At 45.2% G+C, this 14,315-nt stretch overlaps 1 protein-coding gene across 6 annotated transcripts in view; it reads left to right on the top strand.

The window, feature by feature from the left end:
• The window catches only part of HMGA2 (high mobility group AT-hook 2), a 159,689-nt gene that overhangs the window by 29,474 nt on the left and 115,900 nt on the right, over positions 1-14,315 (top strand). The window contains exons 1-3 of one of the 6 annotated variants that reach the window (XM_071802512.1): positions 9,105-9,196; positions 10,532-10,763; positions 13,364-13,450. In XM_071802512.1, coding sequence (XP_071658613.1) covers positions 10,653-10,763; positions 13,364-13,450 — 198 coding nt within the window. In that variant the 5' untranslated portion in view covers positions 9,105-9,196; positions 10,532-10,652. The other 5 variants (XM_071802505.1, XM_071802504.1, XM_071802495.1 and 2 more) reach the window with 5 other exon arrangements.

Genomic DNA, 14,315 nt, shown 5'->3' with positions numbered 1-14,315 from the left:
CTGGCCAAGCAAATTGCTTAGGATCTGCTGGAGATAACCCATGTCCATGCAGAGGGACTTCATGCCATGCAGATCCCAAACAACATGATTTTCTGCAAAAGATTTTCTGTGAAAGATTTCTTCAAAGCCAGCCCTGGAGCTAGGAGGGCAGTGTGTTCAGGAAAGCAAGCCCAAAGGAGAGAGGATTAAGCAGCATATAACCAGTGCATCATCTCCTGCCACTTCCACCCATACATTTGAGTCAGTACTGAATCACTTTTGCTGTGAAGAAAAAAAAAAAAAAAGAAAAAAAAAGAAAAAAGAAAAAAGAAAAAAGAAAAAAGAAAATAACTGCTGTTGGTTTGGAGATTTTAGTGCCATTTGTTGTTGAAAGCAGAGGAGGGAGTGGTGCTCTAAGGACAGACTACGAAGCTTGGTCTAATAAAGGTGAATGGATATACAGGCCTTGATTGTTCTTTCACACCAGTGAAACTCTATGGACTGAAATCAGGCACGCTAATTACACAATATACTTCTGTAAACAATTTGTAACTCTGGGGTGACTGAATTGTAATATAACCTAAGACACAATCTGAATGTGCACCCCTGGTCCCTGAGGCATGTGTTAATAGTAACACAGCTTGTCATCGTGTGTTTTTAAATTTTTAAATCTAAATAAAATATAACGTTGCATGTAATACATACTTTAAATGGCAGATGTGTAATAAACATCTCTATTTATGACAGAATTAGGCAGCAAAACATAATGAGGTGTGGTTCTGGTACAAATTTTGCTTCAGGTTCACTTTGTACTTTTAACCACCCCAGTTAATTACACAACTAAGATCATGCCCTGGAGAGTTTTAATTTTCTCGTGATTATATAATGGACTCCTACTAATATCATTATTCAAAAAAAAAGAAATAAAAGGCTAGGAATATTTTCAGTCAGAACTTTTAAGTAAGAAGAGTTGTTTAAACCTCTTTTTTCTAATTCTGAGTCACAACTAAAACCATTTAAAGATGTTTCTTCACCTTAGGTAACCACACAGCTTTTCTTCCCTGTTTGCACTACTCTCACTCATATATTAATACGATATTTGAATGACTGCCACTACCCTAGTTTCTGTAGACCAGGAATGTCTTCATAATGGCCCTGGAAGATAGCAAATACTGACACCTGCTTTTTCCTGACAGGGCACTGACTTTTCATTCTTGCTCAGCTCAGTGGGAGGTTGGCATCTGAACACCTCCAAGGAGCTGGGTGTACGTGGTTTGCCCAAGGTCAGACGGCAACAAGCACTTGGCTATGGGAAAGGAGGAATCTCCATTCCCTGAGGTCCCAACTGGTGCTATGAGCCCTAGACCCTTCTTTGTACTCCATACATGCACGCGAGGAACACAGACAAAAAGCAAAATCAAATTATCAAAGAAATAGAAGAGTTAGCAAACATGATGACAATGTGCTGTAGGAAACAGGTGCTCGTCCTATGGAGAACAGGCTTTTGTGGCAGATCGGATGATTTATCAGGCCTGCAGTCTGTTCCCAGCAGCCTTCTTCCCTGGGTACAGCTCTGGAGCATACCCGGGCCAGGCCGTGTGTCAGGGGAATCGTTCTGGCAGCAGCCGCAGCTCCTACCCGGCCCCAGCCTTTCCCCATGGCTGCTTGGCTGCTCTCCCATCACATGAGGGTTACACGTCTGCGACGTGACAGGAAAATGACCCCTGGGCAAAATGGCGGCTGGGAGCAGCTGCCATTGCTGGGAGAGTGCATCCACCTTGCAGCCAGCTCTCCTCCCTGCTCCCAAGCCTTCCGGGGGAAGGGAGGTAGCCAGGCACAGGCTGAGCCATTTTGCTGCTGCAGTGGCAGCTTGTTTGTTAGGGCAGCTCCGAAGCTGGGAGCTGCAGGTACCAGTGCATGGCGCTGCCGTGGCCGGTACAGCGCTCCTGCATGGGTCTGCGGTGCTGCCGGGGAGAGGCCGCCCGCCCCGCTGCCCCTGCAGCCAGCCATGGAGCATCCCTGGCTGGAAACCATGGGCATTTTGCGATCAGTGAGAAGTTTTGATTAGAAAGAGCACACGTAGTAACCAGCATACTCTGTGCCACTATGGGTGTAAGCCAGATTGCAGACCCAGATCTTCAGCTGCTGCAAACTGTCATTGCTTTACTGTCCAGTCTGTGCCTTTTTGCTCCATACTATTTTCCTTCACCTGGGGTTCATTTTGTTGACAAATTTGTTTTGTTCTAGCCGTATTACAGTGGTTTTAAGGCTTCGACAGGTAACAAAAGATCTTAGGGATCTTAGTTTAAATGCACATTCACAAAAGATCCATTAATTTGAGCAAGAAAGCTGATTTTGATACCTTTTGGAATATGTACTAAGAATTTACTGTAATGTAAATAATTTACTACATACTTTGTGAAAGTAAGTATAGTGGAAAATTATATTTAGCCACTAATTTCTAAACTGAAACAGCAATATACTTCTCTGGTGTAATATATTTTCCAGTCATGTGCTGAAGAGAAGCATTTTTTTCAGCTGAGCTCACTTAAAGTTCAAAAGATAAATATATCACAATGACAAATTGCAAAATGCTATTCATACATTTAGGTAAAAATTGTTCCCTCATTTGTTTGTATTTCACATAAACTCTATTACTGTTATTTCCAAAGAAAATATAGTACAAAATAATTCTGATTAAAAATACAAGTATTGTTAATGAACCAAAGCAGAAATTTATCTTAGCTTGTGGGGAAAAAAAAAAATATATAGAAACTAAGTATATTCCAGCACAAAATGATATCCACTCAGCCCTCTGAGCCGCCTAATCCCTAACTCAGGGCCCTGCACATGAGTGGAATTGTTAGTGCAGGGGTTTTTGCATCTGTTCTGAGTGGCTGAGAACTTCACATGGGAAAGGGGTCTGAATTTACACCACTGGCAGACTGTCTTAGAACTTGTCCACAAGGCGAAGTTAAAAGAAATTTGGGAGCAAATTTGCCACACGCTCATGACTCCATATCCACAACTGCGAGGACGCTCAGGCTGCTGTGAGTGCGAACTGCTTAATCTGATCTGCTGGGAGCTGAATCACGCCTGCTACGCACAAAACCTGTCCGTGGCGGGAATGAACAGGCAGCAGACTGATGCTGTCCATTTGCCATGTAAATGCATCCTCTCTGTGTGGAGTCAAATGTGTCTACTGGGACAGGGCTACTCATTTCACTTTGTCCTGAGAGTAGAGAGGCATTTCTCAGTTACATCCTCGTGACCTCTATCCAAACATCACGGTACTGTTAGTAAAGTTTTTTTTCTCGTTTTGGTTAAAGCTTTTGATTTGTCAAATGAAGCATCAAATCCCATTTTTCCCTACATGTGTACATTCTCTGTACGGTCTTTAGCAGGTAATGAGCTTTTTTCTGTGATGACTAAGGACTTTCAGCTGCTGTCTTAGTTTCATCTTCATGTAGCTTACCATTGACTACTGTGTTGTATGACTCAGGTCAAAGGATCTACATTTAGAACATAAGTAAAAATAAGGAAATGTTACAACAATAAATCCGATCTTTAAAATTATACAGCAACAAAATGTGAATGAGTCATTTTATTGGTAAAATATATTTAGTAGAGTAATATGTTTGAATCAGAAGTATTATTTACCACACATACAAGGTAATGCACTAGAGATGTATAATTTCATTCCTCACTATTTTTATCACTTTTATATTATCAGTTCAGAAATCACTTATGGAATTAATATACCCTGATTTCTCTTTCCAAACAATTATATGCACCCTGCCTCGCTTCCAACACATACGCATGTTCTCTTTCTCTCTCACACACACAAAGGATTCTATAACAACAGGACCATTATAGAGAATGATCTAAAACATGTGGACTGCAGCCAATATTTAGATATGGTATAGTAAATTCTGGAAGGTATAAAAAGGAAATAACTGAACTCATTGCAGAGAAAAATGACCCAGTCTTAAGTACTTTTAATCACAGAGTTTCATATAAAAACATATGCAAGATACTGTGCCTAATATTGAAGGGAAAAGGGGCTAAGGGAGAGGAGAAACCTAGTTCCACTGCGATTTGGGATGATAGATTTTTAGTATTTTTATAAGAACCTTCCAAGAGATTAATGAAAACCATTTAAGCAAATATATAAATATATTTACCAAGAGACAGGCTCCTTGTGTGACAGCTGTGACCAGAAAACTTTGTCATGCATCCCCACAGCTCAGTCTGAGCTAAAGGGGTAATCAATAAATTGCTCCTCCATCCTTCCACAGATGGCTGCCGCACCTGCTTTGCAGGCAGCTCAGTCACTCTGCCCACTGCCTCACTTTGTCCAAAGGGATCGCTGGGAGAAACAGCCACTGCAGCAGGATCAGAGATGAAGGAAGAGTGAGCCAGTTCCTTTTCTCATTCTCAAAATACTCAGCTGGATCCAAGTTTCTGCCAAATCAGTTTTTGCTCAACATCCCACTACCCTGAGCTGAGCTCTACAGCTCACCATCCCCTCTGTGTCTGTCCCTTTGCCATTTCCCTGGGCAGGTATGTCGAGCCTCTGTAGATGCTCATAGGCGTATGCTGTTGACCGCCATTCTGCATATAGTTTTGCTCTGTATCTGCATTAAATGCCATGCATGAATTGAAACCTGCCTGTCATTAATCAAGGGCTCTAGTGAGCTAGAGTTTTTCACTGAGGCTTTTGCTGAGGTTGGGCTTCAGCATCTTCACACTTGCAAACTGCACTTAAAAAAACCTGACTGCCAGCATCTGCCTGATAAATAGTTGTTCAAAAGCATAACAAATGCAAAACAAAATTTCCTTGTTTTAAGCAGTTTTGGGCATGGATGTAGGAGCAGGATAGAGAGGGGCTTTTAAGAAGTATTAGTCTAACTCAGCTGGGCTGGAACACCCATTTCATGAGCCTGTTTCGTAATTGCTTCCCAAAGCATATGGAAACGTGGGACTGATTCTGCTAACTCTGCTCATTTGAAATAGAACTTTACTCCACTAGAAATCAGCTTGAGTCTTCACGGTGCTGCTTTGCATAAATAAGGCTTTACTTGTTAGCATTTAAAAAAAAAAAAAGCTAGTGAACAAGAACATCCAGTCATAAACTAAAGAACTAGGTCTGCATTAAGAAATCGAAAACAAAAAACAAATTACAAAGTTTCCATGAGTCAAAGGGCAGATTCTGTTTTGAAATAATAAATGTATGAATCAACGATAAAACACTACCAGACAATTGGCTCTTCCTCCTCACACATCTCAAAACCCAGAGCTAGCGAGAACTAATGAGCAGCGACAGTCCTATGGAGGTGACAGAACATTAGTTTGCTGAGATTAAGCCTACTCAGTATTTCATATAGAAATTCAAAAAGTACCTTCTGGACTGAAAGGACTGTAAGAAAAAATCTCATTCTGAATGGTGGCAGCTTAGGTGTGTAGCTGTTTTGGTGCAGCGGAAGCGTGTTTTGGCCCATAAGGTGGCTATGTTGCATTTTTAGACTGTTTGTAAGTTGGAGAATTGTTACCAAAAAAATCCCACATGGGCTGATTCCACTGCAGCTGCACCAGGGTTTGCAACAATGGGAGCCTCAGTATAGACAGCTTTGGGCTCCAGCAGTTGTTTTCAGCACTATATCAGTTAACCCTGCTCTGAGGAGGGTTAATTGACACAGTGCTGCAAATGGCTGACGAGATGAAAACTCATATATTATGACTCCCAACATCCCTAACAATTCTGCAGCTGCATTCGTATGAGCAATGGTGGGAATTTAGAGAAGGGAAGAAAATTCCCCAGTGCAGGCAAGGCCTGAGAGTGAGCCTTAATGTTCTTTTCTGGGTCTTGTTTGTCAGTCGCAGTCATGCTTCCCTAAAGCATTCTCCCAGCCATCTGCAGATTGCTGGCTATAAAGCAGCAGCCGCTGTTGGTTCCACCAGTTGGATGAAAAGAAATGAGTGGAAGAGTGGCAATTCACCTTGGCCCACCTGATGGGTGCACTCAAGGTTCCTGTGCCTGCTCTTCTCCTTCCCTCCTTTGTACCTCCAGAGATCAGAGGGAATCCATTCAAAAAGAACCAGGGAAAACAAAAGTTAACTTTTTCCCACAAATACAAAAGATATTTGCAAAATGTTCTTCTAGTTTTCTAGAAACAGAGTATCAGGATTCCCAGCTCCTTAAGTACTCATTATAGCCTCTGGCTATACAAATATCTTTGACTGCTTTGGGTGGCCACAAATGTGAAATACCCAACCAATACACGGTAGGCAGGGTAGCTTCTGACACTGATAGGCCAAGACTGTTCCTCTAAGGAGGTTGCTGAGGCAGTGCAGAACTGTGAGCCCATTGAAGTACTAAGGAAACAGCCACAAAAATTCTGAATCTTACCATGTGGTCTCCCATCCCTGGCCAGAGAGACCTCTTTTGAAGTCAAACCATTGCTGCTCCCCGCTGAGCTAGCGCCTTAAATTTGCCTTACTGCTATCCACTTGGAGTATCTTGTACTCCATGAGAACCAGGGTGCAGAAAACAGGAACCCCCCCTGAGCAGAACAAGGGGTGGCCTGACTCTCTGCACTCTTTCATACATGGTGAGCATGCACTATAGTGTCAGTGACAAGTTCCTACCACACAGATTGTGCTGCAGACCTTCAGGGAAACACAGCAGCACAGAAAAAGTGTTCCTTCCCCGTGTAATGCACTACCAGTTGAGACCATCTGAGCTCCCACACTTCCATAGGTGGGAGTTAGTTGTAGTTACATATGGGTTATGTTAGATTGCTATCTATAGGTGACATGTCCTCATGACAGTGCACAGCATGAGCTTGTTGACTTACACAGTGTGTTTCTTCTGCATCCAGAGGCTTTTGAGAAAGGAGGTAGATGAAGAAGTGAGCAAGGGAAGGGAGTTCCTTGTTGCTACTTATAATCCCCAAGGCTCATTTAACCTATAATTTTCTGTCTTTCTAAAAGATACTTTGCTGCAACCTGGAGTTTTGTGTTCTGATGCAAAATATTATTGCTGCTGTTAGACTCCGCAATTAAAGAAGATCCTCTTCAGGAACAGAGGCCTGTTAACTGCCTACAAGCTATCACACTGACTACAGAACAATGAATGGCCTCTTTACATGTTTTCCAGGTTAGGAAGCAAAATTTCCATCTTATTTTTTATTCTCTTTTTCTCAATCTTGTAGGAAGTTCCTTTAATTTCTGTGGAAATTCTCTCATGGAGAGTTGAAACCAGGCCTTGTTTTATGGAAACCATAAAAAAACAGGCCTTCTTTTATGTGTATAGATTTCCTATCCTCTTATGAATGCTTTGAGGGGAAAAAACAACAAACAAACAAACACCCCACCCCCAAACACAACAAGAAAAAACAAACATCAAAAACAATCAAAAAAACCCGAAAACCAACAACAAAAACACCAAACAACCAACCACTGAAAATTAACACTTCTGTTGATAGACCAAATCTTAAATCTCAGACCAAAGCTGGTGGAAAGTAAGTCATCTCTACTTGAGTAACTGAATTATATACAGTTATATTCACTGGTGTTTGCTCTGGATGGAACAATAATCCATACTGTCAGAGGATGGATTGGAACAGTGGAAGGAACAGTTATCACATCTCTTTTGGGAATGATTCTGGAACAAAACCAAGAGTTGTTTCTGGCTGTTCAGTTTCCACCAGCCACTTCAGGAAGTCAGGCTTTCTGGGTCCTGGATGTCACGTTGCTTACCTATATTAAGGTACTCTGGATATAAATTATGTAAGAACAATTTGTTGGATTTGTTGGATTAATCTAGATAGGTTTGTATCCCCAGAGCTGCCATCAGGAATATACTGGTTTATTATCTAAGAACTTTCAGTCAAGGAGGGAATCAAGACAGTTTCAAATAAATGACGGATCATCAGATCTCTGATGATAGTTCTTGTTATGATAGTGAATCTGCAGGCAGACATCCTGAGCAAGACCCAAACTCTGTTGTGCTGGGCACGGTGCAAGCACCTAGACCTTTCTTGTCCAGAACAGCTTTTGACCAGTGAGTTTAGGAACACTGCTCCCATGTGAAGATTATTTGGTTATGGCTGTATGTAAAAATCTTTGGACTACAGTGGTGTTGCCAAAAGTACTCAAGGGAAGACTAATGGAACTATTAATAGCCTATACAGGATGAGTCTGTGGAGTTGGCAGTTTCGGAGCTACAGGGTTTTAGCGATTACATGTACCACCTTCTTCCAGAGAAATGGATACATGAATATGCTTCAAAGAGATTAATGGATGTTATAAAAATTATCTGCTGCCACATTTTAAACTATTGACCTCACAATCTCCACTTGGAATCTTCATCTCATACAGCAGCTTAACCTTTGGATGTACTAAATGGATGTGATGGGATTTCTTCATGGTGTGATGGGAACTGAATATTTTACAAAGTATAGCTGGGACAAGACTTTTCTGATAGCTGTGAGATTTAACAGGTGGACTGTGTCCATCTTCCCTAACTGGTTGCTTTTGGGGATGGGAGGGAAGCAAGCCTTTGGGAGGGAGGCTCGTGATTGGATTAAGAACACTTTGGGAATATTTCAGCCTTTAAGAAGTGTTCTAGGATTACTCTTTCTTTAGCTCATCTGTCTGAGTGTACTTTTCTTATTCCACAAAAGATAACTCAGCTGTCTCCTCTACACAGTCTTTGCTCATCAATGATTGCATATGTTTGATTGGAGTAACTTCATGTGTGATTACATCTCTTTAAATAAATTGATAGCTAAGAATTTGTAAGGTACAACTGGATGTATCTACATAGCCAGTGCAAAAAGTGTTGCAGCAGTATCGCTGCCCTCTTCAGCATCGTATAAGATAATGTAACATTTTATTTCTTCCTAAGGGCTCTCGTGTTTGCCCAACCCTGAGGAGGAAGGATGTGAGGAGGCAGTTACAGGGGTGGCTCTCTCTCTGCCAGAGTCCAAGACTTTGAGGGAGGTGTGGGACAGGGACAAATGCCAAAATCGCACATGGTGCCCAGGTGTGAGTGTTTTCTTTGGGGGACGCACAGACATTGGGGTCCTCACTGGCCTTTGTGGCGATCTCATTGTAACACAGTGAAGGGCCGCCTAACCATGCCTTGCATTGGAGACAACCAAACACCGAAGGAGGCAGAAGGCTGTGCGGGACACCCTGCTTAAGCAGTTCGGTAAGGTCTGTGCTCCGCAGCACCGCCGTGCTCACGGGAGCAGTGTCGGGGCAGCGCTTTTCAGAAGAAGGCATTCCCCATTCCGGCACCGTCCCGGCAGGAAAGCTCCGACCCGCCGTCGTGTTCCACCACCCACATCTTACCCAGGCGGCTGCCGTCCCCGGAGGCGCCGAGCCCGCCGCAGCCTGTACCGCCGGCGCGGCCCCGCAGCCGCAGTGGCAGCGCCTCCCCAGCGGCCGCACCGGGGGCGAAGCGGCCGCGCTGCTGGCGGCTGCCCCGCGGCCGGAGCGCGGGTGGCGCCCGGCGGGCCCGTCCCAGGGGCGGCCCCGGCCCCGCCGCCTTTGTTCCGCTCGGCGGCGCGGCGCCCACGTGCAGCGGCGGCGGCGGCGGCACCGCGCCCGCGCAGCCGCCCGCGGGGGGCGTGCGGGGTCCGGCCAGCCTGCCCCTGCCCGGCGGGGGCAGCGAGGGGCGCGGGCCGGGGCGCCAGCACCCCGGCCTGGCCCTTTAAACCTGCCGCGGCGGCGGGGCCGGGCCGGTGCGGGACACGTGAGGCGGCCGCGGCGTGCTCCGCGCCGCTGCCCCGGCTGCCGTGCTGCTCATGTTTTATCTGGCGCGGCGCCAGCCCCCGATCGCCGGGTTTTTCGGTTTTTCGCTCTACCTCCTCCTTTTTTTTTTTTTTTTCGCACAGCCCCCTTCTGGTTTTTCCACCCACGGGTAAAGGTGGTTTTTCTTTTTTCCTTTTTTTTTTTTTTTAAACCCTCATCCTAGTTTAGTCCGTGGGCAGGACTCGCATAATAATATTTCCAGTCCCAGCAGCTCGCATCACAGACACGAACCCAGGACCGCCCCCCCCCTTTTTTCTTCCTTCCCAATCTCCCAGATCGTTTTATTATTATTTTTTAAATGATCGCTCTTTTTGCCCGCTGCTCCCGCTGCTGCCGAAATCCCCGTCTTCGCAGGGTGCATGCTTCTGGCAAGATTGTGCAGTGTTCTCAGTCCATTTTCAGTGTGTCTTATCTTAATTTGTCCTGATCCGATCTAAGCGCGATAGCCACCACTTGCTTTCAATTTGTAGGATTTTTTCCCCTTCTTGGTTTGTTCCGACTACCCTCGGAGTATTTCCCTCTCTCCTTGCATTTCCAGGGTTGCAATTTACTTTGCCTTTTCTTCTCTCTCGTTTTTTTCTAACCTCTCCTCTTTTGAATTGCTTCATGTTACTAACCATTCCTAAATTGTAAGAGAGATTCATTCCCCCTCCTCTTCCACCACCACCAGCACCACTACCACCATCACCTCCTCCTCCTCCTCCTCCCCTTCTCTTCTCCTTTTTGGCAGCACCAGGACGTCCGGTGTGGTGGTGGCAGCGAGCAGCAAAAGCAGCAAGAGCTCGTTTTGATTCCCCCCCTTCCAAGGTGCTTTGGAGAGACTGGTTTAAGGCTCAGCAGCAGAAGTCACGATGAGTGCACAAGGTGAGGGACCCGGTCAGCCTTCCACTGCTGCCCAGGAGCAACCTGCAACCGCAGAGCCTCAGAAGAGAGGACGAGGCAGACCCAGGAAGCAACCACAAGTCAGTACCGTATAGATACGTAGAGCCGCAGATCTATAGTATTATAGGCATGTACATGTACGTATTATGCTGCAAGTGAAGGAGTCCTGGAGACGGGGCGGGGGGCTTTGTTGTGTGCTGCTTCCCGGCGAGGTGGTGCAGAGGCGTAGCGAGGGGCTTCGCCGGGCGCCCCGGCGGGGGAACCCCGGGAGCGGCGGGGTGCTGCTGCGTGTGGCTGAGCCGCTGAGCCGCAGAGCCTCCTCGGGACTTTCACTATTGTGCAGGGAGCGAGCTGGGGCTTTTCAATGTAAATGGGGAACATGGAGCAGCGCGGCTCCGACCAACCAGCGCTCGCTGGGTCATTTCGAGCTGATTTTGAAATTGCGAAAGCGAGGAGCAGGGAACGGGGCTCTCCTGTCTCCCTCCTCTCTCAGCCTTTGCAATGTCTCAATCTGTGTGTGTGTGTGCGTGTGTGTCGGGTCCCACCGGGGCTGCTGCCGCCTCCGATCTTGACCAGCCCAGCCCCTGACTGCCCCTAGATCCTGGGGTTGGAGGGAGAGGAGGGTGTCTAGAAAGTCGCAGAAGTTTTTTCGCCCTTTTTTTTTTTCTGGCGTCCCCCCCTTCCCCACCTCCTCCCTCACCCCCGTCATCGTATGCAGAGAGGTGCCCCCGTTGCCGATGAAGGTGGGGGAGGTAGCCGGAGGGGGCTTGCCCTGCATTTGCAACACCTTTTGCCTTTGCTCCGGCGCTTTCCCTAGCAGGTCGAGGCGAGGGGGACTGTTCCCAGGTCTCGACGCGGGGAGCGGAGCCCAGTTCCCACCCACCCGCACCCACAGCCTCCTCCCGGGCCCTGAAAGGGACGCGCTGGGCTCCTATATTTTTGACTTGCCGGACCTGAATCCGCGCTAAGGTTGCTAGATCCGTGCATTATTTCCACCCCCGCGTCCCCCCCTTCTTTTCCTCTCCCGAAGTGCCATTGTCGCATCGCCTGGAAATGCCGCGCTGTGCTCAGCCCCCGCCGCCGGGCGAGGCGGCGCGGGAGCCCCCGCACTTTGCAGCCCCTCCGTGGGTGCCGCCGACGGGGGATTTTGCCCGCGGATGCAACCAATTAAACCTGCAGCTTCGCGGGAGCAGCGCGGAGTTGCTCGCAGTCCTTTCCATTCCTCCCTCGGAAGTCAGGACTGGGAAGCAGGGCTGCCTACCGAGCTCATTTTAAAGCGAGCTTCCGCGGGCTTTAAAAATGTTTACTCCATTCATTTAGCATCAGCCCACCAGAGCCTGCGAGGGGCTCCGAAAACCCGCAGGGAGCTGAACAGCAAAGCCCCGAGCCGGGAGAAACCCGACTGCTTTTGCGCCTCTCTCACCGATGTGCAGAAAGTACTCCTTTTCTCTCCCCCCTCCCCCCCCCCCCCGCCAAAGAAAAGTACTTTTTTGGAAAGCCATAAAAGCGGAGACCCCTGGTTTTCCCGCTCTGCCCTCGGTGACATCTCCCCCGCCGGAGCGGCTCCGGGCTCTGCCCCCTGTCCCGCTTTACCCCCCGGGCTGCCCTCACCCGGCCCCAGCACCGGCATCATTGCGCCGGGGCTGCCCTTTTTTTTTCCTTTTCTTTTTTTTCCCCCCTCTTTCCTATAGCGTTTGAATGTATGGAAGAGAAAGAAAAGTGGGTCTTCGACGTGTTCAGACCAGATGTTGTGCAGTGCCACTGAGAGCTGGAGTAGTGAGGGAGTCCTCTTTTCAGCCTCCCCTTAACCTACTCGGGAATTTAAAAGCTGAAGGGTTTTAAGCTGGTTTAAGTTAACGAACTGCATTTAATTAGTTTTACCACATCCTGTAATCTGAATGAAATGTACAATATTTAAGACTAGAAGAGTTTTACAGTATTTATGATTCACTGAATAAATATTTGGAATCTGAACTCTTAGTAATTCATACCCATTTTTAAGGACTGGTTATTTACTGTCAGGCAGAGGAGCTAGTTAAGAAAATTGCTAAAATAACCAGTGTTCCCGTCGAGTCACTTTAGAGTTGAGCTTTTGTTTTGGATATTTTCTTTGGTCGATGTTTTTTGGCTTGCAAGTGCTCCGTTTGAAGAAACTTTAACGTTTGCATTTTAATACAAATCAATTATGTTTAGAATAGGTGTGAATATAATGCCGATTGCAGAACAACAGAAAACAATCCTCCCAAAATATTTGTGCCCTTGAGAGAGAAAACAGTCTAAGCTTACTTTGCAGTTTTCCAGTAGTTAGCCTTTTTTATTTTTCTCCCCAAATGTTTGTGTTAGAAACTGCATATGGTAACTGTATCTTGCTATAATGAAATATTAAATGGGTAACCATTATTTTTTGAATAATCGTTCTTACATGAGTAAAATCATAGCCATCTTCTTTTAAAAATGTGTTTTCTGCGATAACTTTTCCAGGTTTTTATACAATTCCAAGGGAAGTTAAACTCTTTATTGAGCAAAATATTTTTTTAATTTTACCTCAAGCTGTTTAATTCTTCCTTTTTCATTTTAAATATTGTTAATTCATATGTTTAAAGTAACTTCTCAGTTGTAGTTTATCCTTCAGATCTTAGTTGTAGCCTCTTGCCACAATAGCATGTTTTCCTGTATTTAGGAACCAACTGGTGAACCATCTCCTAAAAGACCAAGAGGAAGACCCAAAGGAAGCAAAAACAAGAGTCCCTCTAAAGCAGCTCAGAAGGTGAGATTATTCATGAGAGAGAGTTCTTAATGTTATTTTTTCATCAACTGGTAGCAAAAAATCCAGTGATTTAGACTGTGAACTGTGGGGTTGGAACCTTTTTAATAATGGAAGCTACATCAAGCATGTATTTTGCATTTTTAAGGCTGGAAATAGCATGCTGCATGAAGACCCTAGGTAGAGAATCTGTAAGGGCAGCTTGATTTTTGTATAGTGTACTGATTAGCAAAATATCATAATTTATTTGATGTATTTACTGAGATCTCCTGTATCTAGTAAGGAAATCATTATGAACCATTTTCTCAAGATATTTGAAAGAGGAAGATTAATTTCTTGCCCACTTACAGTGGTTACTAGTACAGAACAAATCTGTATATTAAAGCTAAAGTGTTTTGTCAAACATAGGTTAATTAGAAGTAAATCCAATTATGTGTTGATGGAAATAAGTGAATATATTGAAATTTACAGCTTTAAAATGAGATGGTAAAGTAAACTGTGAGTTACAGTAAAAGCCCATCATATCTTGGTTAGTAATCAATTTCAAAGAGACTTTTACTTGAAGTGCTATTAGTCTTCTGAACCATCACTTCTGCTTGGGGACGGGAGCAAACTTATTCTGGTGGTTCTGAATGGATTCAGCCATAGGAGAAGCTCACTAAAGTCACTGCATTTAGTGCATGGACTTTACATCACAGGTACAACGTGAAAATGGGACTTAATTTTATTCGCATTTTGGAAAGCTCAGCATTAGGAAACTGTGCTATCAAGACAAATAATACCTTTCTGTAAGAATTGTTTTGGAGAAGGCAAATAGTTGTGTGTAGGCTTGAAAATAAATACAGGAGTTTTGTTTATGTTGATGGTT

This window comes from Patagioenas fasciata, chromosome 1, assembly GCF_037038585.1.
Source record: "Patagioenas fasciata isolate bPatFas1 chromosome 1, bPatFas1.hap1, whole genome shotgun sequence".
In the NCBI taxonomy this organism is placed as follows: domain Eukaryota; kingdom Metazoa; phylum Chordata; class Aves; order Columbiformes; family Columbidae; genus Patagioenas; species Patagioenas fasciata.
Note: the sequence above shows the minus strand (reverse complement) of the source record. Positions and strands in the feature narration are given on the sequence as shown.